Consider the following 23913-nt stretch of genomic DNA (forward strand, 5'->3'; position numbering starts at 1 on the left):
ATCTTCAGATTCAAAGCATAATTCCAATTAATTTTCCCCTAAACATAACCATTCAGAAGCTGCTACACTTCATATCGTTTACCTATTGACAAAATGTAACCCCCTATAATTTGAACATTAATTCAAAATGTTGTAATATAATTTATTAAAATAGTGTTCATTATTTTGATCAAATTTTAAAAAATTGAACAGAACACTCTTTTCATATTAAAAGTTTTACAACAGTTTAAATTATCAGCCTAAATTATCAGCCTAAATTATTTATTAATCTCTTAACTCGAGGAAAAAATGCCAAATAGCAAACAATCTTTTGTTATAATTTTGGGAAAAATAAATATTAATTAAAAAAAAAAAATTGAAATTTATGAAAACAAATTCTTAAATATTTATGAAAATCTAGAAAAATTACTTTTCAAAAAATGTGTTACACATTGTCAACAGGTATAACTAGAGAAAAGGTACATTAGCTAATGAATTGTTGCATTTACATGAAAATATCGCAGTATTTTATTACATCAGAAAATGTTAATTGAGGAAAAATTTTCTGTTTAAAGTCCTTAGTAAATTTTCTAGTTTACAAGATCGCAGTGATGGTACAATTAAAATGAACACATCGTTGAATTAAAAGAAAAATTTCAAGAGAAGTTGGGAGGCGTAATTAATCTAATACTGAACGCTTCATTAATGTGACTAGCAAAGATTACTGATCGATTCGACATAAAATAATTTAAAAATGGGCTTTTAAGAAATGTATACTCAACTCTATAAAAAAAAATTCAGAGATAACAACGGAGACAACACATCTTATCTTAAGCAGTGAGAAAAAACAACCATTATCCATCCACTTACAGAAAAGAAGATACAGAACCAGTTACAAAATAAGATTTCCATTTTCATCCTGCACACACTGAAACCACAATTATATAAATTTAATTAGATAATAAAACTGTGACTATAATACTTTACTAAATATATTTCATCAAAATCCACCTTAACCAATAGAAGAGTAAATTAATAATATTTTTGATTTAAGTGATTTTTTACTTTTTAATCATGCCACAAATCAGCAATTGCGACTCCCTCCAGAGAAGGGAGTCACAATTGCTCCCTCCAAACAGTTAGTGCCCTATTGTGGCGTATTCCTGCTAGCCTAGGAAGCGTTAGCACCGAAAGGACTTCAGTGGACGGTCTGAAGGGTAATTACATCGGGAGAACAGGTTTCAAAATCCTAGCCTCCTGCGGTCAGACCATGGAATGGGTTCAGGAGCACTGGTGAAGGCAGATTGGAGTGCAATTAGATCCGCCCTTAAAGTTTGGAATTTAAAACTTAAAATTTAGACCCGTCATTAAAAATAAACCCTTAAAAGCACGCCCGATTCTGGAATCATCAGCAGCAAGGGACACTGTCCAGGTTCTGCGATTTGTAGAGAGAATTTGCTAAACTCCCGCCAACTTTGCATTCCATTCCAATCATGCCACTGAACAAAATTAATTAAATTACTTATTGAGCCGATAAAGGCATATTTATTGAACGTAATTTATCAATCTATTGGTACTTTTTTCTAAATAAAACTAAATTAAGTATTTAAGTTGGAAATATTAATAAATTTTTACTCTCCACTATGAATGTATTTTTCTACTACAAAGAAAAAAAACATGACATGAAATTTTAATGGCTAACATCATATTACCCTGAATCAAAATCAATTAAAAACGGTACGTTTAAGAAATAAACATTTTGCCATTAGAGAAAGCAAGAATTTTTTTTTATTAATTCACCTTACATAAGTTTTGAAATTTGTGAATGGGAATAAGGAATGGATATGAATGTAGCATATGAAAAATTCTATGCCTTATCGGTAACTTGAACCTATGACCTTTTGAACGAAAGGCTGAAACAGACCCACACCGCCATGAAGGTGGAAGAATTATGTGAAAAAATTTAATATAAAGCATTTTGAAAAAAATACTTTTATGAGTTTGTTTCATACAACAATAAGTATATTTATCAGTGAAACTGAATTTTATCTTAATTTTTTTTTGTATTTAAAAAAATTTGCTGTCTGTTGATATTGTAAAGTAAATGTAATATTATTTAAAAATCAGTTTCCTCTACTTTCAGATTTAGATTCTACAACATTCAACAGTATATGAGAAATTTTGGTTTTATAGTCTTGTTTAACTTGATTACAACTTAATTCACTTTTGTATTGTATTGAGAATAAATGCGCAAAATAAGAATCATGTACTTCGATGTCCACAGAAAAACAATTAAACTACTTCTCTGATTTTTCTCTTACCTGACATAAGCAGTGGCAACTTAAAAGAGGGTAGCAGAATATCTGGGAAAACCTTCATAAATATAATTCTGTATCCCGAAATATAATTACTGCATTGGTGATTAGATAATCTAAATTCCAGATAAGATCTCCTAATTCTTATTACATTCCTGTAACCATTATTATACATTTTCCATAGGCTAAACATAAAATCTAAAAATAATGTGCGTTTTGGAAATATTCTATGATAAATCATGTACGTGTAGAATTACATCTACTTTAGAAAACAAACTTGTTGCAAAGATATTACTAAAGAATCCTTTGAAATTTAACCAGAAAGGTTTTCATTAGGCTAAAAATAATGAATCAATTTCATGAAAGATTCTGAAGAGATTTAAATGTTATCATCTAAAATTATTTCATGAACCCAGTCGGTTATGTATTTTTTGCAAAAATACTGGAACATATTTTTAAAAAAAATTGAGTCACTTTTAAGTTTTATTTACTTGTCGACATTATCAAAATAATAACTGAAATGAATATTGCCAATAGGATTAGACTTTTGAATCTTTATATCTTCATTATAGTCAGTCGTTTGTCTAACTTATATTTAAAAATGTTTTAATTACAAAATGTAAATTTTTATAGTTACCTACAAACTCTAATGAAAAGGGGAAAAAACTTGTGTACATGTTGATTATATATTTCAACAAACTTCGGAATACTTATAAAACTTTGATATAGAGAAATGTTAAAAATAAATAAGAACTTGAAGAATAGTTTTGTTTTGTAAATTGACAGTGGATATTCTCACATACAACTATATAGTAAACTAGAAAACTGTATTTTGATAAATTCACTTTGTATAATAGATTAAGTATTAGTCTAAGACATTTATTAGTAACGTTACAGTTGATTTCAATCGATAATAAATACTGAGCAAATAGGGAGAGTTTCTCATTTTCAAAGTTTATAGAGAAATAAAATTTCCCTTTGGTTATTTTTTTCTTTTTATCGCTTATGAATAGTGTCATCCATTGTTACTAAACAATTTTAAAATGTCGCAATTTAAAAGCAAATTAGGCGGAAGTAAAATCTTTAAGGACCAAACTAGAGAGGTAATACTCGATGTATTTAAAGGATAATGAGCAGGTACTTTCTCTGAATAATGTCATTGAAAAAACAGCAATTGCAACTGGGGTTAGTACAAGCACTGTTTGGAGGATTTATTGTACTAAAACATTACACCAGACGTCATTTTCCACACCAAATATTATAAGAACAAAAAGATAAACCAAATTGGTAGTAGACAATTTGATGCAAATGCAATCGGACAAATTATTAATAACTTTCACACAACTGAAAAGAGAAAAACTACTGTAGATTCTGTTGAAGACCTAGGTTTTGTCAGAAGTAAAATATCATGTCGCAGTCTCATATAGAATTTGGGTTTCAAATGTAGGAAAACTTGTAATAATAGATGCATTCTTTTAAAATATGATATTATATCGATAAGAATTTTTTAAAAATTGTGATATGATACGGTATCGGAAAGACAATTGTAATATTGTGTATGTAGATGAGACATACGTCCATAGCAATTATACAACCAGAAAAACTTGGGCAGGTAGAAGCAAACACTACTTTGTGTAAAATTCTAAAGGAAATCGTCTAATTATAGTTAATGCTGATGGAGAAGCCAGTTTTGTTCCAAACTGTTTGTTAACGTTTAAGTCTGGCTTGATACCAACAGACTACACGATGATATGAATCTTTTTAATTTTAAAAAGCAGGTTGAAGAACTGTTAATCCCAAACTAGCCAGATGAATTCGTTATCATTCTTGACGATGCGTCTATCACAATGCGACTGCCAACCCTTCTCTCGATTCAAATATCTATAAGACCGAAATGCAAAATTTGTTGAGGGAAAACAGAATTCCAACTTTCAATGTCGATGTTAAAACTGGAGTTGCAACGACTTATACAAATTATAAAACCTAAAATAATTAAGTAAAATATAAATCGACAATATTTTTTAATCAAAGGGTTATTATGTCTTGCAATTACCACCTTATCATCCATAACTGAACCCGACAGAGAAAGAAGTATGGTCAGAGGTCAAACATCAAGTGGGCAAAAAAAACTCCTGACAATAAGACTGTTGAAAAAGTTTTAAAAGAAAAACTTGAAAATTTCATAGCTTCACCGTGGATTATTGTAATCGTGTAAAGGAAATAGAAACAACTTTATGGAAAAATTGAGTGTTTAGATGAATCTGAAGATTCATCCACAACTGATGGATAAAAAATTTTGAATGTTTAATTTTTTAACTGTTATGTACTTCATTATAAATATTTACATACAATTAAAAAAAAAAATTCAGGCTTTACCATCAACATAAAGCTAAATATTGGTTGAGGTTTATATTTTATTCTTTACGCATTTGTATGATTACTTATGTTTAATTTGTATTCAAATTTCATTAGTAAAACCATTTGTTGTTGGTTAGATGATCTTTCCTTTTTGATTATAATTAAATTTTTTTTTAAATTCACTTCAGGGTAGCATTGATTACAAATCAGCTGTTGAAAAAGTTCATCTTAAATTTGCATGTAAGCAATACTATCAAGCTGTTCGAAAAGAACTACCCTAGATTTGTTTGTGATGTTATTATGTTTTTATGCATCAGGCTGCATACAGATGTCAATGTGCATCTCTGCAGAATAAATATGTAGGGTTACTTTTTATATATGTATATTATCTTTATGTATTTATCATCTGATTTAAATAAACTTATTTAAAATAAATAAAAAATTATATATATATACATATATATTTATATATATAATTTTTATTTTAATATGTGTAGTTTTAAGATTAAAGAAGAAATTAAACACATGGTGTACTGAAAATACTTTGTGCATCAAATTGCAGACTGGAATAAAATGAGTTTAACTATTAATAGATGTGTTTTCCTTTTTCCTATCTCTTTCTGTTCTGTTATTGTTAATAAGGAAGTTATTATATTTAATGAGAATAAATATATTCAAGAATAGTTACAAGCTCGAAATAGGATCCACAAATGTTCTTGTACTTTGTTATATTTGTATAAACAAACAAATAAATGTTGAGTTAGTAACATTTTTTCTAAATCTTACTAATTTGATGTATACCTGCTGAAAATAAGCCAACAAAGGATAAGACCAAACAAATAAGACCAACAAAGGTTGGTCTGGTTGCATCCACAGCCATATGGATGCAGACTGATGGCCACAGTCTTTTGGGATTGGTTTGGCAAAATGCTGATTGATTTCACGCCACGTGAAACAACTATAAGTGCAGAAGCCTACTGCGAAAACTCTACGTAAGTTATGACACACCATTCAAAATCAGTGATGTGGGTAGCTGACTGACGGCATCGTTCTGCTATGATAATGCACGTTCACACATGTTGACAAGTGATTTAGTGAGAACATTTGGATGGGAAATTTACGATCACCCACCATATAGACTGGACTTAGCTCCTTTTGATTACCATTTGTTTGGGAAATTGAAAGAATTTTTGAGCTGTAAGCAATTCGTGGGTGATGATGGACTTAAAAATGCTGTTAACCAATGGCTAAATGGACTGGCAGCAGAAGAATACAACGAGGATATATTGAAGCTGTATTGCTATGATAAATGTCTTAATTCATGTGGCGATTGTATACACAAGTAGTATAAGGTATGTAGTTTAATAGAAATAAAAATATTTATAAAGTTTTCAGAATAAGCTTTTTTTACAATGAAACAGTCTTTACTTTAGAGATAATCTCTCATACAATTTATAACTTTTACTTAATACTAAACATTACTTAATATCAGATCTTACACAAGCTGTTATTATTATTATTATTATTTATTAACAGATTCCCATTTCTCTAACTTGAAGATGAAGCACATGCTTCAACTGATGTCATCTAATAAACTATCACTATTATGATTTTTGGTGTGATGAAAATCTTTGTGTAAAGGAGAATAAACTCACGAATTCATGATTAGTGTTGAGTTAAAAAAAAAAAAAAAGTGTTAGGAGGATTTATTTAACAAAATGTAACAAGTGATTCATATCAAAGATGTTTTTATTCCCGAGCTACTTACCCTGTGTTTAACAAAGGTTACCCCTGTAAGTTTGGCACCAAGACGGAAACATGTCCTCATTATGTTAATCAAGTTAAGATTATCTCTACTGTACATTTACTGAATGGATAAAGACACAGACAAACAATCAAATGACTGTCATGCGATTTGACACCTTATAATTGTAATGTTCAGAGGCATCATCAAATATATTGTATTTTCTAAAAATCTTTAATGACCTGAACAGCATGAAGCTGTCCATTTATAAATCAAAATACTATTATAAAAATGTATAATTCATCAGTGAATGAATGTTTATGGTCAGAAGGATCTTTATTTTTTATTTTTTAACTTTTTTTTTTCTAATTAATAATTGGGAAACCAAAATTTTCCGCTCAACTGATGCATAAAAACAAGCATGTCTGGGCAATTTTATACAATGTTAAAATGTAGTTGTAAATTAAAAAGAATTGAACATTAAATGCAATTAATTCTTTTTAGTATGCATTATCTAACGAATACTGACGATCGTTAAGAGTAATTATGTCTTTAATATTGTTATGATCAAAGAAATTATCCCCTTCCAGGACCTCATCTTCTTGGTTATCTTACATAATATTTTGTTATGTCAATCTAAGAAAAAAATTACCGATCGATGACATCACAGAATGGAAATAATAAATTAAAGCCGTAATAAATTAAAGAATCACTTAAAAATACTGTTTTACAACACAGTTATTATATTGATTACTACAAAAAACATTTCATTTTTAACTGCAGATGTAAAATTACATTTCATTACAGAGTCTAATAAGTATAAAAACATATAATACAATAAGTATAAAAAACTAAAAAACAAATCTGTGCACCATATATAAAACATAGAATTATCATTAATTAATACTTACAAATAATATTAATTGTGACATATTTTATCCGATTGCAATTTCATTTCTTATTACTATTTATTATAATTATTATTATTAAACAAACAAAATCAATTCACAAAGTACGGCCTGTTTCTCTCATTCAATTCATTTCCTTTTAAAATACATTGAAATACTTTTTGAACCAGAAGCTGCCTTTGATCGCGATTTATCTTTTGAACTTAGAGTTTGCTTAACGGACACCTGTAAAAAATAATAATATTACATACAATCGACTAATTAAATAGAATAAAATCAATTTTAATTTTTTTTAAATTAACAAAAATATAAATAAAAAAAATTTAATTTATTATTATCTAGAACAAAACATCAGAAAAAATTAATATGTAAAGTTTATTCAAGAATGAAGTAATAATAGTAATAAGAAAAAATATTAAGAAAGCTAAGATTTGCTGTAAATGAGCAAAGTAACAATCTAACCCCAGCTGCCTTTCAACTTGTACATAGACGAAACAAAAAACATATTAACCTTTTCAGATCATGTAGCCTTGGAACTGGTTATGTGCGGCATCAATTTTAAAACGCTGTTACAAAATCATATTATATGGGATCTAAGTCGGTTATTTTTTTTTTTAATTCACAAAGGAATCAGTTTTATTACACAATTTGAACGACGTTTATACGATGTAAAATGTTTTATTTAGACTAGAAAGAATATGACCATTTTTTTCTCAGAAATGTGTTTGTGTGTATGTGTGTGTGTGTGACTTGTGTTTTATAATTGCTATGAGAATTACGGATTTATTTATTATTTACAAAAATAGCTTATCTTACTAGCAACAAATCGATGTATTGAAACACATAATAAATTATGATATACGGCACACAAAAAAGAAAAATGAAGGAATTTGTGGTCATAAATATGTCACTTTTACTTGAGGTCTATAAATATCTTTTCTGACAAATGACATCGGTAAACATGTAACACATATCGATTTGTAATGAATAACAGTATACAGTAAAAATGGTTTTTGTCAATCTGAATAGCCTTTTGAGTGGTGGGGATTTTTATAAAACGTAGTTTTCTGAATCTACTTTCACTTATACTGACATATGTTACAAATCTGTGATTTATGACACGGGTCTTTCGTCATATTTTGCCCAATTTTCAACAGATTTGCTTGAAAGTATTATTTTTAAAATCAGCAAAATATGTTTCATTAAACAAAGCAAAAAAAAAAATTTCGCTAATAAAAAACGCAGTAGAAATGCGCAAAAAAAATTTTGCAATTAAATTATTGTAATTTTTGTACCGTTTCAATTTTTTTGTTGTTACAGGCATAAAAAAATCCAATCGTAACTGGTTTTTTTTTGTCAGAATCTGTTAAATCTCTTTAATTTACTGTAATTTTTGAAATTTTTTCACAATAGAGTAGCATAAGACTATGAAGGGAGGCAATCAGATACCAACATATTTTCGCGGAGCGCTAATCAACCGCGGATCATTGTGATGGGAAAAGGTTAAGGCAGTAAAATTAGTAAAAAATAAAAGTTTATTATCATTAAATACTATAAAAAAAAATCTAAAAAATGATGCAATTTGTTTCAAAATCAAATCGATGGTTTTATTTTTATGAAGCGCAATACTTGATTAGACATACTTTCTATGCCAATAAAGTAATTGGAGGCTATTGATTTAATGGATATCCCAGCAGGCTGGATAAAGGAAAATAAAAAATTAATTATGATATTACCTTTTCTGGTTTTGATAAATCTAAAGCACCAACTGCGCCGTTATTACTTTTCATCATCGAATCATCCACGATGTCGTGCGATGTTAAAATTTTACTACGTTTATTCTCATTGGCTGTAGCATTATTACTGGGAGTAAGTAACTGTTTGCGTTTTTGACCGGTTACTTCTTCTAACGGTGACAAACCGATATGTGAACACAGTTTCGTGCTGAGATCATCGCTTAAATATTCCGATATAACTCCATGTGCGTACCTCAATCTGTTTTCTAAAACAAAGAAAAAAATATTAAACAAAGGTTAAAAAAAATCATATAATGAATTGAGAGGAGAGTGGAGGAAGTGTTAGGAGAAGATCAATTTGGTTTCAGGAAAAGTATAAGGACAAGGGAAGCAATTTTAGGCCTCAGATTAATAGTAGAAGGAAGATTAAAGAAAAACAAACCAACATACTTGGCGTTTATAGACCTAGAAAAGGCATTCGATAACGTAGACTGGAATAAAATGTTCAGCATTTAAAAAAAATTAGGGTTCAAATACAGAGATAGAAGAACAATTGCTAACATGTACAGGAACCAAACAGCAACAATAACAATTGAAGAACATAAGAAAGAAGCCCTAATAAGAAAGGGAGTCCGACAAGGATGTTCCCTATCTCCGTTGCTTTTTAATCTTTACATGGAACTAGCAGTTAATGATGTTAAAGAACAATTTAGATTCGGAGTAACAGTACAAGGTGAAAAGATAAAGATGCTACGATTTGCCGATGATATAGTAATTCTAGCCGAGAGTAAAAAGGATTTAGAAGAAACAATGAACGGCATAGATGAAGTCCTACGCAAGAACTATCGCATGAAAATAAACAAGAACAAAACAAAAGTAATGAAATGTAGTAGAAATAACAAAGATGGACCACTGAATGTGAAAATAGGAGGAGAAAAGATTATGGAGGTAGAAGAATTTTGTTATTTGGGAAGTAGAATTACTAAAGATGGACGAAGCAGGAGCGATATAAAATGCCGAATAGCACAAGCTAAACGAGCCTTCAGTAAGAAATATAATTTGTTTACATCAAAAATTAATTTAAATGTCAGGAAAAGATTTTTGAAAGTGTATGTTTGGAGTGTCGCTTTATATGGAAGTGAAACTTGGACAATCGGAGTATCTGAGAAGAAAAGATTAGAAGCTTTTGAAATGTGGTGCTATAGGAGAATGTTAAAAATCAGATGGGTGGATAAAGTGACAAATGAGGAGGTATTGCGGCAAATAGATGAAGAAAGTAGCATTTGGAAAAATATAGTTAAAAGAAGAAACAGACTTATAGGCCACATACTAAGGCATCCTGGAATAGTCGCTTTAATTTTGGAAGGACAGGTAGAAGGGAAAAATTGTGTAGGCAGGCCACATTTGGAATATGTAAAACAAATTGTTAGTGATGTAGGATGTAGAGGGTATACTGAAATGAAACGACTAGCACTAGATAGGGAATCTTGGAGAGCTGCATCAAACCAGTCAAATGACTGAAGACAAAAAAAAAAAAAAATAATGAATGATTTGTTGTATATACTACTCAGTCTGCAGGTCACCGTACCACTAGAAATACAATATTAATGTTATCACTGTTTTCTATTGATGCATAATTTTAGTGAATTAAACATTGTATTTTAGTTTCGATTCTACTATCTGAAATCTATTTCAAATTAAATACAAACCTGCATATTATTGACAAATAAATACAATATTTTATTTAAATTTACACTCATACAATAATTAATTTTAAAAAATCCAGCAAAATTTGATAACCTTTCTGGCTTTGCCGTGGTGACTACATCTCCACTCTGTTAATCAATTGTAACCAAATTAGATAACACCAATGACTCTTATTCAGATGTCACTGTACAAAATTTTATAAAAACTTGTTAATCCCGTCAAAATATACTGAACAAAATGACAACTGACAAAGAAAAAGAAATACAACTTGTTATATCCCACCGTTCAATGAGATTATCCTAATACCTGACTACCTACGTATTAATGTAGTGGAATCATCTAATTACAACGAAAATGGGAACTCAAGTCCAGAAGTGACAAAAAAGAACTTTTCCTCCTACCTCTTATGGAGATTCGAGTAAGACCAAATACCCGAGTCACATTAAATTATGTGAAAAATTTACAAAGTCTCTAAAGTAAAATTTTGTGATACGATACCCTTAAAGTGTGTATCCCCCTGCTCCCGTGACTGAATCTGATCAAAATTCAATCACATCAATGTCCCATAAACCAAAATCATCATGCCAGTTTTCATTTGTATCAGTCATACAGATGTATGTACTACATGTTTTTGGAATTATTTTGATGCTAAACTTGTGTTTGGTTAGCTAGTTATAAAACTCAAAATCTGCAAAAAAATTCCTGACAAGCAAAATTTGACCAGATCAGCATATTTTCCCTTATACGGTGGTGTTAGCGAGAATACCTGTCTGAGCTCATCAAATGAGGTACAAATGTTATAGGAATATTTTTTTGTGGAGAAACTCCTGTTTGTTATATGCGATTGGTGTCTATAAGACTGTCTCTCGAGAGGCAGTCCTTCTTATTTCTTGAATTAGGCACATTGATTTCCTTGCAATTGAGCATCAATTATGTTGACGCTAAGAAGATAGATCAACTTACCTCCAAGTGCATAAAAGAAATAGACTAACCAGGTAGGTCAGGTGGATTTCCTCCAATCGGCACATTACACAGTTTCTTTGTAGACATGATCCTTTTCGATATAGGTTAGCCAGATTTGGTTTGATTGATTCGGGCTTTTGTCTGGAGTGAAAGGCCATTGATAGTGCACCATGTCTTACATGTCTGCTCCTGGTATGAAGCTGAACATACCAAAGTAGCTAGAGAGCTTGTGAGGAACAATTGTAAGTTTGATCTGCAACTTAATTGGAAAACCAAAACAGAATGAAACATAGCTGCTGACTTCCCTAGGTTCTTAGCCCTGCAGAGTATGGCTGAGGGGATCTGAAGCTGTTGTATGATAGAATAGCAACCTGGGTGGCTAGGGGCCTGCTGGGTGCTTACTTCACAATGAGAGGTATTTTGGCATTGGCATCCGGTTAAATTAGATTTTTGCTGTAAGGATAAGAATGGACGTGTGGAGAACTCTGCAATGGAGCTGCAGTGTGGGAAAGTGTAGCTATTGACCTCGTTCCTATAAGCAGACAAGAGCAGAGAGAAATAGGGTATGTTTTTATTAGAGACTAATTAAATTTGTGAATCTGTTTCTAGATTTTTAAGTAAATCAAGAAGACTCTGAGTAAACTGAATTGCAGGACAAAATTGCTGTTGCAATCAACACTTTTATTGATGTGAGGATAGCATTTATGGTGTTTAAAGACAAAATCAAATAACGATTTCAGCGCATAGCCTAACTGAAGTTAGAAAGTTAGATATAGGAAGAGTCAGTGTTAGAGGATCATGCTTCTGCGAATCAGTTAATTTGATAGTTGAGGGTTAAGTAGGATTAAATTGTAGTAGGTGGTCGTGATTGGAAGGGGCCATATGAAGGCGATAGTAGGTTGTAAATACACTGACGGAAATATCTAAGGCATTTGCATCGATGGCATCCTGACAGAGGCCAAACAGTTTAGTGTTAACAAGTTTAGAGGGTCTAAAAGAAGACCTCCCGTAAAGCCCATCAGGATTAAGAACAGAGAAGGTGGTGTGGCAACCAGGATCGTCACAAGACGGGTGCTTCCACCACAGGGGTCAGGATATTGTATAAGCAGCACAGTATAATACTATATAGTTGGAAAGTAAAGTACAATCAGCACAAAAAAACATATAAAAAAAAGGACACTTAATATATAATTTACTAATTTAAATGAAAAGTTTTTCAAATCTATGAATTACAAATAAGATAAGTTTTGGAAATTTTACATCAGGTAATACACTGCTACATGTAAAAACTGATATGTCAATTGGATTAAATATTAGTTGTATTTTTAGCTATCTAAAATAATTGTACTAATTTAAAGAATATATCAATTTCAAAATTTATTTTTTCAATGATAAGTGTATACAGCAAATTAATCTGAACACAAAGAATTTTTTTTTTGTTTACTTCTATGTTGTGGCTACACTGCTTGACTATACTCATTCTCTAAGTTGTCTGTGTAATGTGAGGTTAATGTCTTAGGTTATGTAGCAATTTTCATATTATAAATAAAGTTTTGTGAAATTTTGTTTCATTTTTTATTACAAAATTATACTTTTGTAATGTCTGTTCTCTTGTCTTGAATATATAATATGAACATAACTCCTAAAAGGCATTTGAAAATGGTTTTACAAATTATTTCTCTTTCTGAGCATGACAGTATGACACACAGACAAATAGCTTCTGAGTGAATGTTGTTTCTATTTTGAAGCATAATTTCTACTCTAAAACAATTTAAAAAACTGGTTTCTTTTAACCTCAACGGAAATGCAAATGTGGCTGTAAAAGAGAAAATACTCACAGGATCAGTTTTTAGTGCGAAAAATTAATCCTGATCCAAAATAATTTGCTGTGGAAAGCTCATCAACCAGCTAAAAAGCAGCTTATAACACCAGCAATGTGCAAAATAAAAGACTCTTGTGAGCCAAAGCATAATCTAACTGGACCAAAGAAGATTGGAAAAATATTGTTTCCCGACGAGTCACATTTTTATGTTCAGGGGCAAAGTACATTAGAAAAGCGCAAGATGAAAAACCATCAGCAGTTGCACATATCTATCAATCAGTTAAATATCCCCAGAACAATTGTTTAGGCTGTTTCACATTTAAAGTCCCTTGTTCATTACTTCTAGTATGTTGAAAAGTGAAGGATATATCAAGATTCTAAAGGAAAGGGTTGTGATAACTTCAAAACAAATTCCCGTAAGATAACTGAATGTTCCAACAAGATTTGGCATCAAATCTTGGAAAAAAAGTAGAAAAATTTATCAAAGAACAAAACATTAAAGCGTTCCTGTTGCCAGGCAATTCCCCAGACTTAAACCCTATTGAAAATCTTTGAGCAATAGTAAAAGAAACAAACCCAAAAATGAATTTTACCATAAAAATTAACCTCACTAATGCAATATCAGTAGTTTCATGAAAAAAAAAAAATGTGTAGTACACTAGTAGAAATAACAAAGATGGACCACTGAATGTGAAAATAGGAGGAGAAAAGATTATGGAGGTAGAAGAATTTTGTTATTTGGGAGGTAGAATTACTAAAGATGGATGAAGCAGGAGCGATATAAAATGCCGAATAGCACAAGCTAAACGAGCCTTCAGTAAGAAATATAAGTTGTTTACATCAAAAATTAATTTAAATGCCAGGAAAAGATTTTTGAAAGTGTATGTTTCGAGTGTCGCTTTATATGGAAGTGAAACTTGGACGATCGGAGTATCTGGGAAGAAAAGATTAGAAGCTTTTGAAATGCGGTGCTATAGGAGAATGTTAAAAATCAGACGGGTGGATAAAGCAACAAATGAGGAGGTATTGCGGCAAGTAGATGAAGAAAGAAGCGTTTTGAAAAATATAGTTAAAAGAAGAGACAGACTTATAGGCCACATACTAAGGCATCCTGGAATAATCGCTTTAATTTCGGAAGGACAGGTAGAAGGGAAAAATTGTGTAGGCAGGCCACGTTTGGAATATGTAAAACAAATTGTTAGGGATGTAGGATGTAGAGGGTATACTGAAATTAAACGACTAGCACTAGATAGGGAATCTTGGAGAGCTGCATCAAACCAGTCAAAGGACTGAAGACAAAAAAAAAAAAAAACTTGTTGAATCGATGTCAAATCGTGTAGATGAAGTGATTAAGAATAAAGGAGAGGGCATATTAATATCTAGTTATATTCACAGATTGTATAAATATGATATTTTTTTCTGAAAAAAGTTACCTTTTATTACATAACATGTGTTTGGATTAATTTGTACGCTACTGTATTTATTTTTATATTTTTAAATGTAATATTTTTGTAAATATTACATTTTGTAAAGTAAATGAAGACAATAATAAATCCCAGTAGAGAACAAAGATTTCAGCCATTGAACATAATTCTCAAATATGTAATTGATTTAGACACAAACAAATACTGTACATGAATATTTAAATAAGAAGCCAAAATGAGAAATTAATAAATTGCATTGTTGTAAAGCAATAAACAATAGATTTACTTCTTTCTCTAGATTTGTAATACTTTTTTAAATAACAAAATTCTTTAATTTTTTCCAAAATCTATTACATTAAGTAATTTTAAAAAGAAATATTTAAATTAAATAATGTGATAACTATAGTAAATAATATAAGTCGACCAACTATTTATTTGGTAGTGTTGCAAATTATCAGATATTGTATATTATTATTACTGTTATAGTTTTTGGGTCATTAATTTCTACATTAATGGTTTAAAGTTTGTTACTGGCTATAATTCTTAAGGTAATATGAAATGAAAAAAAAGAGGGCTTTTCCCTCATTTTATTACTACTGCGATTTTTCAGTTTCTTCAACTTTATAACATGAAAACAAAGGCATTTATCGAGAAACAATTTTTGCCATCATTTTTTTCATAAAATTTTAAGTTAAAATCATGTATCACATGTCCACCTTCCTATTTAAAAAAAAAAAGTTTGATTAAATTTGGCAGATCCAAGATGGCAGACAAAAATTTCAAACATATCATTAAGTAGTAATTTTGTAACTATTTAGATCTGTACTTGATTCTACCCGCTACTGACCCTCAGTTTTGAAATATGAAACCATTTCCATACTTTAATATCGCCCTGTATAAATAAATCTCTTAAAGTAATTTTTTCTAAGTACAGGTTATTTTTTTACGCTAACTATAGCAATAATGGAAAAGTAAATATAGATGGAAAAAAAATTAAATTGCTCTTTTTTTAAGTTTTGTGCTTTGAGGAGACATTAAAGGGGAAAAAAATTGATTTAACTAATTTGTAAATAATCTGCAAAAAATATTTTTTTATTCCAATATTCCGAAGTCCTAAAAAATCTATTTTTGTCAGACAGACTTTTTTGTGTATGTACACACATTACACATGTGTGTACCAAACACATATGTGTGTTTGGCCTGCATTTGATCTTATTAATGTGGACCCCATTGACCAACCTTTCTTCAAAACTTTGTTGACAGGTATTACATTACCTTCAGCGGGAAAGAATGTACTAATTTTTGCAAAAATTGAAGAAAGTGTTTTGGCCAAAATAAAATTTCAAATACTTTCCAAGGCACTTTAACAAAACATCTTCCCTACAAAAGTTGAAATTTCTTTTAACAAGGTTTCAAATTGCCAAAGATTTTCATTTAATACTCATCCCTCATCCCAAAAAATGTTTTCTACTTTTAGCTATATCTTGTTTCAGAAAAGGAGTCTTGTATCTATATTTTCTACAATGATAAGCCTTCAAACTGCTATAAAACTTTCCCCCCAATCACACTCAAATGGTCTGGTAACAAACGGTTTTTTTATTTTTTACAAATCTCTTTAAATTTTATTTTAAGTTTAAATTCTTCTCACAAGTTACTCATTACATCTGAAATGCAGAAATCTCTTATTTTTATGGTCTTTACTCTTTAGTATTTATTAAAAAAAAAAATTATCCAAAAATTTTAACCTCTTTCATAGAAAATTACTACTTCGTTTATTTACAAATATGGCTTTGTATTTTTTTAAATTATTTTAAACATATACCAATTAAAAAAATTAATTTTTCCTGAATGCTTTCCCTTGAGTATGGCAGCCTCAACACAATTTTTTTGTTGTGATTTCAAGATCTTGATGCTCAAAATGTATTTTGTTAAACAATAAACTCACTACTAAAATAAATTAATACTCACCTGATGGGGAACTCCCAAATTATTTAAAAGATTGAAAAAAGGTCTTCTAGATTATGATTTTACTTTATTTAAAATCAATCACGGAGCATATTTTAATCATTAAACAAGCTACTGATGCACGTGTCCCCAAATTTTCAAAATGTCAAAAACTTTATGTGAAATTATGATCCTAATGTACAAGGGATGTTCACATCAAACCAGGACTTTTGTTAGACTACAGTTTAATTGGAGATTCCTGTGTTCTGCATTCTTCACATAAGATACACTTGTACCTTATGTGTCCAACATGTGTCCTCCGCATGTTGGACACATAAGGTACAAGTGTCAGCTATTACCACATGGCAAACTGGCATGAAACAACGTTAAATAACAACAACAACAACAGTCAGTCGTACAGAACATGGCGTTCAGTGAAGTGAATAGATATGCGGGACAGCGCATCGTAATAAATTTCTTGTGAATGAAGGCGTAAAACCCAGTGAAATTTATTCACTACTCCTTGCAAACTACGGTGATGAGAATCTTAGTTAGAGTAAAACATCTGAGTGCTGCAAACGTTTTAAAGAAGACTGTTACATCATCGAAAGACGATCCTGGTCGAGGTGGTTCGAAGCCTGTAGTCATTCCCATGAACATTCAGCAAGTGAATGAACTGATCCTTAATAATGGATGGTGGATGGATAATTTGTCAACAAATTGTAGATGCAATAAATGAATCTCTGGGAACTATTAACAAAATCATTCACGACCATCTAAAGTTTAATAAGGTTAGTGCATGCCGGGTACAAAGACAGCTTTCTGCTTTTGACCGGCAAAGAAGATTGTGAATCTCCAAAGAGTTAAAGCAACATTTTGACAAAGAAGGCCAGCTTTTCTTGATCAAACTGTTACCTGCAATGAAACGTGCGTCCATCATTTCACCTCAGAATTAAAACACGCATCAAAGCAGTGGATGCATGCAGATTCACCACCTCCCAAAAAATTTCAAACAATTGCTTCTTTAGGCAAAGTTATAACCTGTTTTTTTTGGGGGAAAAATGGTATTACTCATCAATTTTCTATCCGGAGTCAATACTAATAATCAGTACTGCAAAATTCTTCATGATGTGCTTAATGCTCACAAGAAAAACGGCCAGGTGTGATCACTGAAGGCATTCTGTTTCTCCAGGAAAATGCGCTACCGCATACAGCTCACCGCACTACATGCATGCTACATGATCTTGGCTGTTACTGCCACACCTCCCCCTCCATACAGTCCAGACCTCTCTCACAACAAAAAAATTGTTCCCAGAAGACCAGCATTTCAACAGCAACGATGAGGTGAAGCAATCAGTCCTACCTTAGTTTCAATATAACTAAAAATATTTCTACACTGTGGATACCCAGGTGCTAGTGAAACACTGGGATAAATATATATTTGTAACAGGGGATTACATTGAGAAATGAAAGTATTTTTTATTATAAGTATTTTCTACATTTAATAAAAATTAATAGTCTTGGATTGACCTGAACGCCCCTCGTACTAATATTAAAAATGTTGGTTATCGCTTTGCTGAACATCTAGGGTTCAAAAATTAAAATTTAAAGATTTAGATTTAATCAAAATGTATTTAAATGTGTATTCAATTAATTGAATTGAAAAAAACTTTCTGGTTACACCAAAACTTTTTTTTTTTTCAAAAATGAACTGCATAACTTTCCTGGCTATGCCAGAGTCAAATTATGCAATTCTTTGCTGGCTTTTTCTTATATTAAGTAATGTAATTTTTTTGTCTTTTTTCTATTTAGTCTTTTCACAACGTCAGAAATTTCAAAGTATGAACCCCATAATATCCTTAAAAATTATAATTTTTCTAAAAATAAGTATATAATTTTTTTTTGAAAATCGTTCATAGAAATACTTTTTTAGTATTGGAAAAGGGGGGGGGACCATTACAATTAATTCAAAAAACATATATTTATAGACTCTCAAAGTTCTATCACATATAAAATTACTATCCACATAAAAAAATTAAGATTTACTAAGACGTAAAGTGTTTATATTCTTTCAAAGAAAAGTATGCAATATTTGCTGTACGATAATTTTTAATCAGTTCATATAGTGAAAATAAAATTAATGTTAATTGGTAGTAACACGATGATGTGTATGGCACATACAACTAAACCACTAATGAACCTTCCGACAACAGTTTTCCTGATACAGGGCTTTTATATTTGGGGTACTGTAAAAAAAAAAGAAAAAAAAGAAAATGGCTTACAGTTTACTGCATTATCATTACAGGATGACTGCACATTCCAAAACGTATTAAAAAATAAAAACACGTATGTACTGTTTTTGGGTATTAATAAATAGTATTTTCAAAAATAACTATAATGAAAGGCAAATGTAAATTGATGTATAGTCAATTTACAAACATAATAATAATTTTCTTTTTATTTATTAGTATTTTTGCTCATTTCACACAACTTTTTATGCTGTTTGTTTTGGGCATGTGCAAACCATTTTACTAAAACACAGTTTTATATCTATGCTGACTCCATGGCAGAGTGGTAGCATCTATATGTTTCATCCTACAGGTCTAGGATTGAAATCCCAAATAAGGCTTGGTATCTTTTAATATGATATAAACCTTTATTCTTCCTGTAATTTGATCACAATATCAGTTGATGCTTAAATAATAAAGAACAAAATAAAATTAAAAGTTCAAAATAAAAGTTTAAAAGAACAAAATAAAATAAAAATGTAAACTTTTTGTAATTACCGGTAGAATCTGGCTGGGTTTTTACACTTTTTACGAACATATTTGAAACAGCACTACCTGTCGTGACGTTGATACCTTTCTGTTTTAATACTTCAGCAACTCTTTCGACCTTCCGCTGCAGCCAATTCAAGGTTTTTTCTTCATTGTATTTATATGCCATCAGATCTTCATCACCTTTCATAACAAAAAATAATACAATGATAAACAAAATAAAAAAGGTAATATCATTCAGAATAATTAGTTCATACTTGCACGCATGCGCGCGCGCGCACACACACGAGAGAGAGAGAGAGAGAGAGAGAGAGATAATTAGTAGATTTTTCAGAAATTTTACTTAATTTAAAATACGTAATGAATATTTAACTCGGTTAACTCATGTAACTCAAAACCCTTGTTTTTACAATGAATATTTTAAACACACAATTTGAGACTGAAAGACAAACTTGATTACTTCATTAAATTCCACCTATTCTTTTGATCTGATTACCAACACTGGTGGACATCTGCATTTGTCCTCCACTGAAGAATTCCTTTAATTTCAAGAAAAGATGTAAATCAAGCGATGCCAGTTCCAGTCTGCAGAACGGTTGATTTGTAAAAAAAAAAATGCTTATTGTTAGTTCTACTACGCAATTTTAACCCTTTTTAAGTTGTTTGTTTGAACATTTTCTTAAGTATATTTTTCATCAATTCTTAAAAGTACAACTTTTCTAGGAAACTTTAGAGAAATCCAAAAAACCTATCCAATCTCTTAAACATTACACGATATCAAACTGCAACCTTTCTTTTCATTAACTTGCTGACCCAGCAAACTAAATATTTTGAGACAAAATATATAATCGCTAATGTTTGTTGCACATTTTATTAAAAAGTAAAATACAGTAAACATTTTGATTCTGATTAATACATTAAGTAGACCACTTAAGGAACGAGTAAATCTGCTACCACATATATAAATACAAAGGAACTGTCCCAGCATCGGCCTGGATGGATTACAGGAAAGTTAATAACATATCGAGCAGAGCACAATCACAAAATACACATTAAATAATATAATAAAAAATTCATGTGACTAACTAATTTCCATGATAATTATCTGTAAAAATAAAAACATTATGTGAAGATACTAAATCTAAAAAAAATAATGTACAATTTAGAAGGTATTAATGAAAATTATGTCAGCACATATTTAAACATGTTGAATGGGAAACAGAGAATTCAGGGTTTTTAGTTAAGTATTATATTTAACAATATTTTGAGTATAATATTTCTATAAAAGAATATATTTTAACAGGATCTTACTTTCCCGGATATAGCGATACATGCTCCTACAGCTGTAACAGGAGAGTATATAGATTGGTAAAAAAATTTGTTTTTTTTTTAATTTTGTGCCTTAAGGAGACATTTAAAAAAGGATTTGACCAACAAAAAAAAAATGGATTTAAATAAATTATAAATAATCTGCAAAATCTTTTTTACTCCAATGCTCCCAAGCGCAGAAAAATTATTTTTGTCAGATAGACATTTGTGTGTATGTACATGTTTGTTAGCATGTATTTGGTCGTATAACTATTGAATTGACCAACTATCTTCAAACTCTGTAGATAGGTACTACCTTCAGGGGGAAATAATTAATTAGATTTTTGCAAGAATTGGAAAAAGGGGTGGGGGTGGGGGCCAAAACAGAATTTCAAATCTTTGCTGGGGCACTTGGCAAAAGATTTTCTTACAAAAGTTGTTTTTATTAAGATTACAAATTACCGATAATTTGTATTTAATATTCACAACGAATTTTTTCTTAACATAAAAAACAACTCTTTTCAAAAACCTACTTCACAAAAATACTTAATTTTTTTTTTCATTTTTTCTGGTCAGGTTTTCTTTTCACGATTTCTTTACTTATTCCTTTCTATTTACAAATTTTGATGAGATAAAAATTCAAATACTTCGTGGACTAAGTTAAGAAAAAAAATTCCTGATTCGGGCAAAAAACACAAAAGAAATCTTTCAAAACATATAAACTCATTTATAAACAACTGTATAATATAAAATTACGCACGCTAAGAAAAATAATTTTAAAAACCTGTAACAAAAAAAAAACTGGCAAAGATCTGCTTAAGTTTCACTGGGAAAATGTGGCTACTGAGAGGATTTTGTTTGCAACAGACTTAATGAATTATGTAAAAGACTTATTCTACTCTTCGATTACAATTTTGAGATATAAGGCCCACAAAAACCCTCTTCAAAACTAAATGGCACCTATAACACCTCTTAATAACACCTATTAAGAAGTCATTGTAAAAGTGGTTTTACAAAAACTGGTTAATCTAGTCTCAAAACGTGATGAAAATAATGAAGAAAGTTAATATAAATATAGGTCTGGAAACGTTTTGTTTTTGAATATATACCGAAGAAGTCCTTCATCGTAAAAACTTAACTTAGTAAATAAAAACTTTTAAAAATCTGCTTTTTACCAAAGCAGAACAGATGAAAAATAGATAGAAAATCGTATTATTCTTTGGATTTTTTTTTACATTTTACAAAGTATGAGAAGTAGGAAATTATTCACTTAAAATTCGGTTTTCTTATATACAGGTACAGAAAGAACAATACAATTTTCTATCTTTCTGTCCGTTTTAGTTGTTATTTACTTTTTATCGGTAACATTAACGTTAATTTTCAGAGAATTAAATTCTCTACAAGTTTTGTTACTAAATCTTTTGTATTTACCAGTCATTTAACAATTTTTCAACAGAATTTTGTGTTTTACATCAGATATCTTAAAAACTACTGGAGTTACAGTTCTGGGACCTGTTTCATCCTATTCCCCGGCTTAAATCACACTTTAAGAAACCACCGACTTTACTCCTTAATTTGGATCCAAAAAATTACAGTAGGGCATTTTTTTATTAGAAAAGCTGATATTCGGGCAAAATCTTCTGCTGGCCGTAACTTGAAAACATATATTTCAGACCTATGTATATATATATATATATGAACTTTTTTCACTATTATCACCGGTAGAACGTGTCTTGAAAGTTTCTCCGTGGTACACCTGTATCAACCTAAATGATAACTGAAGAAAAAACCAAAAATTATGCTTATTATCCATCATTCCTGAATAAAAAGAAAAAATAAACACATTTTTGTCATTTCCCCATTATTGAGATTTAAATAAGACTAAACACCATCAGAAAGTAAGGGTCATTAAATTATATGAAAAAATTTACCTAACCTTTACAAAAATTTTTGAGATACAGGGCGCATAAGGTGTGCACCTACCTACTCTCTTGATGCAATGCGGCCATATTTAACCGGCATCAATACCTCATTCACAAAAATCCGTCGAATCCGTCTATCCAGTCAGGAGATATCAAGCAAAAAACATGCTAACATATGTACATCTTTTCTTAACTTTAACAATAAAATTTGAAAATGCATTCAAAAAGAGACACAACCTTATGAAGAAATGTTTCCTTCTTTTGTTGCAGGTTTAATTGAGGAGAACCGATTAGAGAAATGCAGCAGAGAATGTTCATTGTCTCCCAATAAATTAGATGTGCCAGTTATGCCCAGACACATAATTGCCTTCACAGAAAGGTACGATGTGATCCATACAAGTTCTCTATCGAGTGACCGTACGACAAATTCCAAGAGACAGGGAATGTGACAGATGCGGCCAAAAGTAGTCGACCAAAATTGCTAACACCAGAAAAGTTTATCGACATGCAAGCCCCATATTCTGTACGTCCCCAGAACTCGATGATTTGTTTTGGTCTGGCGAGGCATCGTTCCACCTTAATGTATATGTGAATGCGCAGAATTCACGCGTATGGTGAATGGAAAATCCATATCGGCTACACAAGTCATCTCTGCACAGACAAAAAGTGGGCGTTTGGTTTGCGATGTCACGTAGGCTAATCTTCATGACATTCTTTAACGGCACAGTGAACAGCAGGCGCCGCATACAGACGGTGCAACAATTTGTAAACATTATACCTGCAGACTGGCCAGAGTACACAATGGTTTCAGTAGGACAATGCTTCGGCTCATAGAGCCAACAACTTATGACTTTCTTGGATCAGTGATTTTACGGGCATGTGATTTCGAAGGGTTTGTGGCTCCCTCGGTCTCCTGATTTATCACCTCCCGACTTTTTCTTGTGGGAACACCTTAAGGATGCCGCTTACAAAACTCATCCTCACATCGTTCCTAATTGCAGAGTGA

The 23913-nt window shown here is 30.7% G+C and overlaps 1 protein-coding gene across 2 annotated transcripts in view; it reads right to left on the reverse strand.

Moving 5' to 3' along the window:
- Positions 1-584: 584 nt before the first annotated feature.
- LOC142332717 (ribonuclease H2 subunit B) overlaps positions 585-23913 on the reverse strand; it is a 39494-nt gene continuing 16165 nt past the window's right edge. The window contains exons 5-8 of one of the 2 annotated variants that reach the window (XR_012758401.1): positions 19687-19860; positions 9041-9306; positions 7308-7529; positions 585-907 (exon numbers count right to left, since the gene is read on the reverse strand). Coding sequence is in view for 1 of the 2 variants with exons in the window: in XM_075379304.1 (XP_075235419.1) it covers positions 7434-7529; positions 9041-9306; positions 19687-19860 (536 nt within the window). In the remaining variant the exon portion in view is untranslated. Of the gene's footprint in view, positions 908-6330; positions 7530-9040; positions 9307-19686; positions 19861-23913 lie in introns of those variants that run through there. The other variant, XM_075379304.1, reaches the window with a different exon arrangement.

This window comes from Lycorma delicatula, chromosome 12 (assembly GCF_047948215.1).
Source record: "Lycorma delicatula isolate Av1 chromosome 12, ASM4794821v1, whole genome shotgun sequence".
Taxonomy (NCBI): Eukaryota; Metazoa; Arthropoda; class Insecta; order Hemiptera; family Fulgoridae; genus Lycorma; species Lycorma delicatula.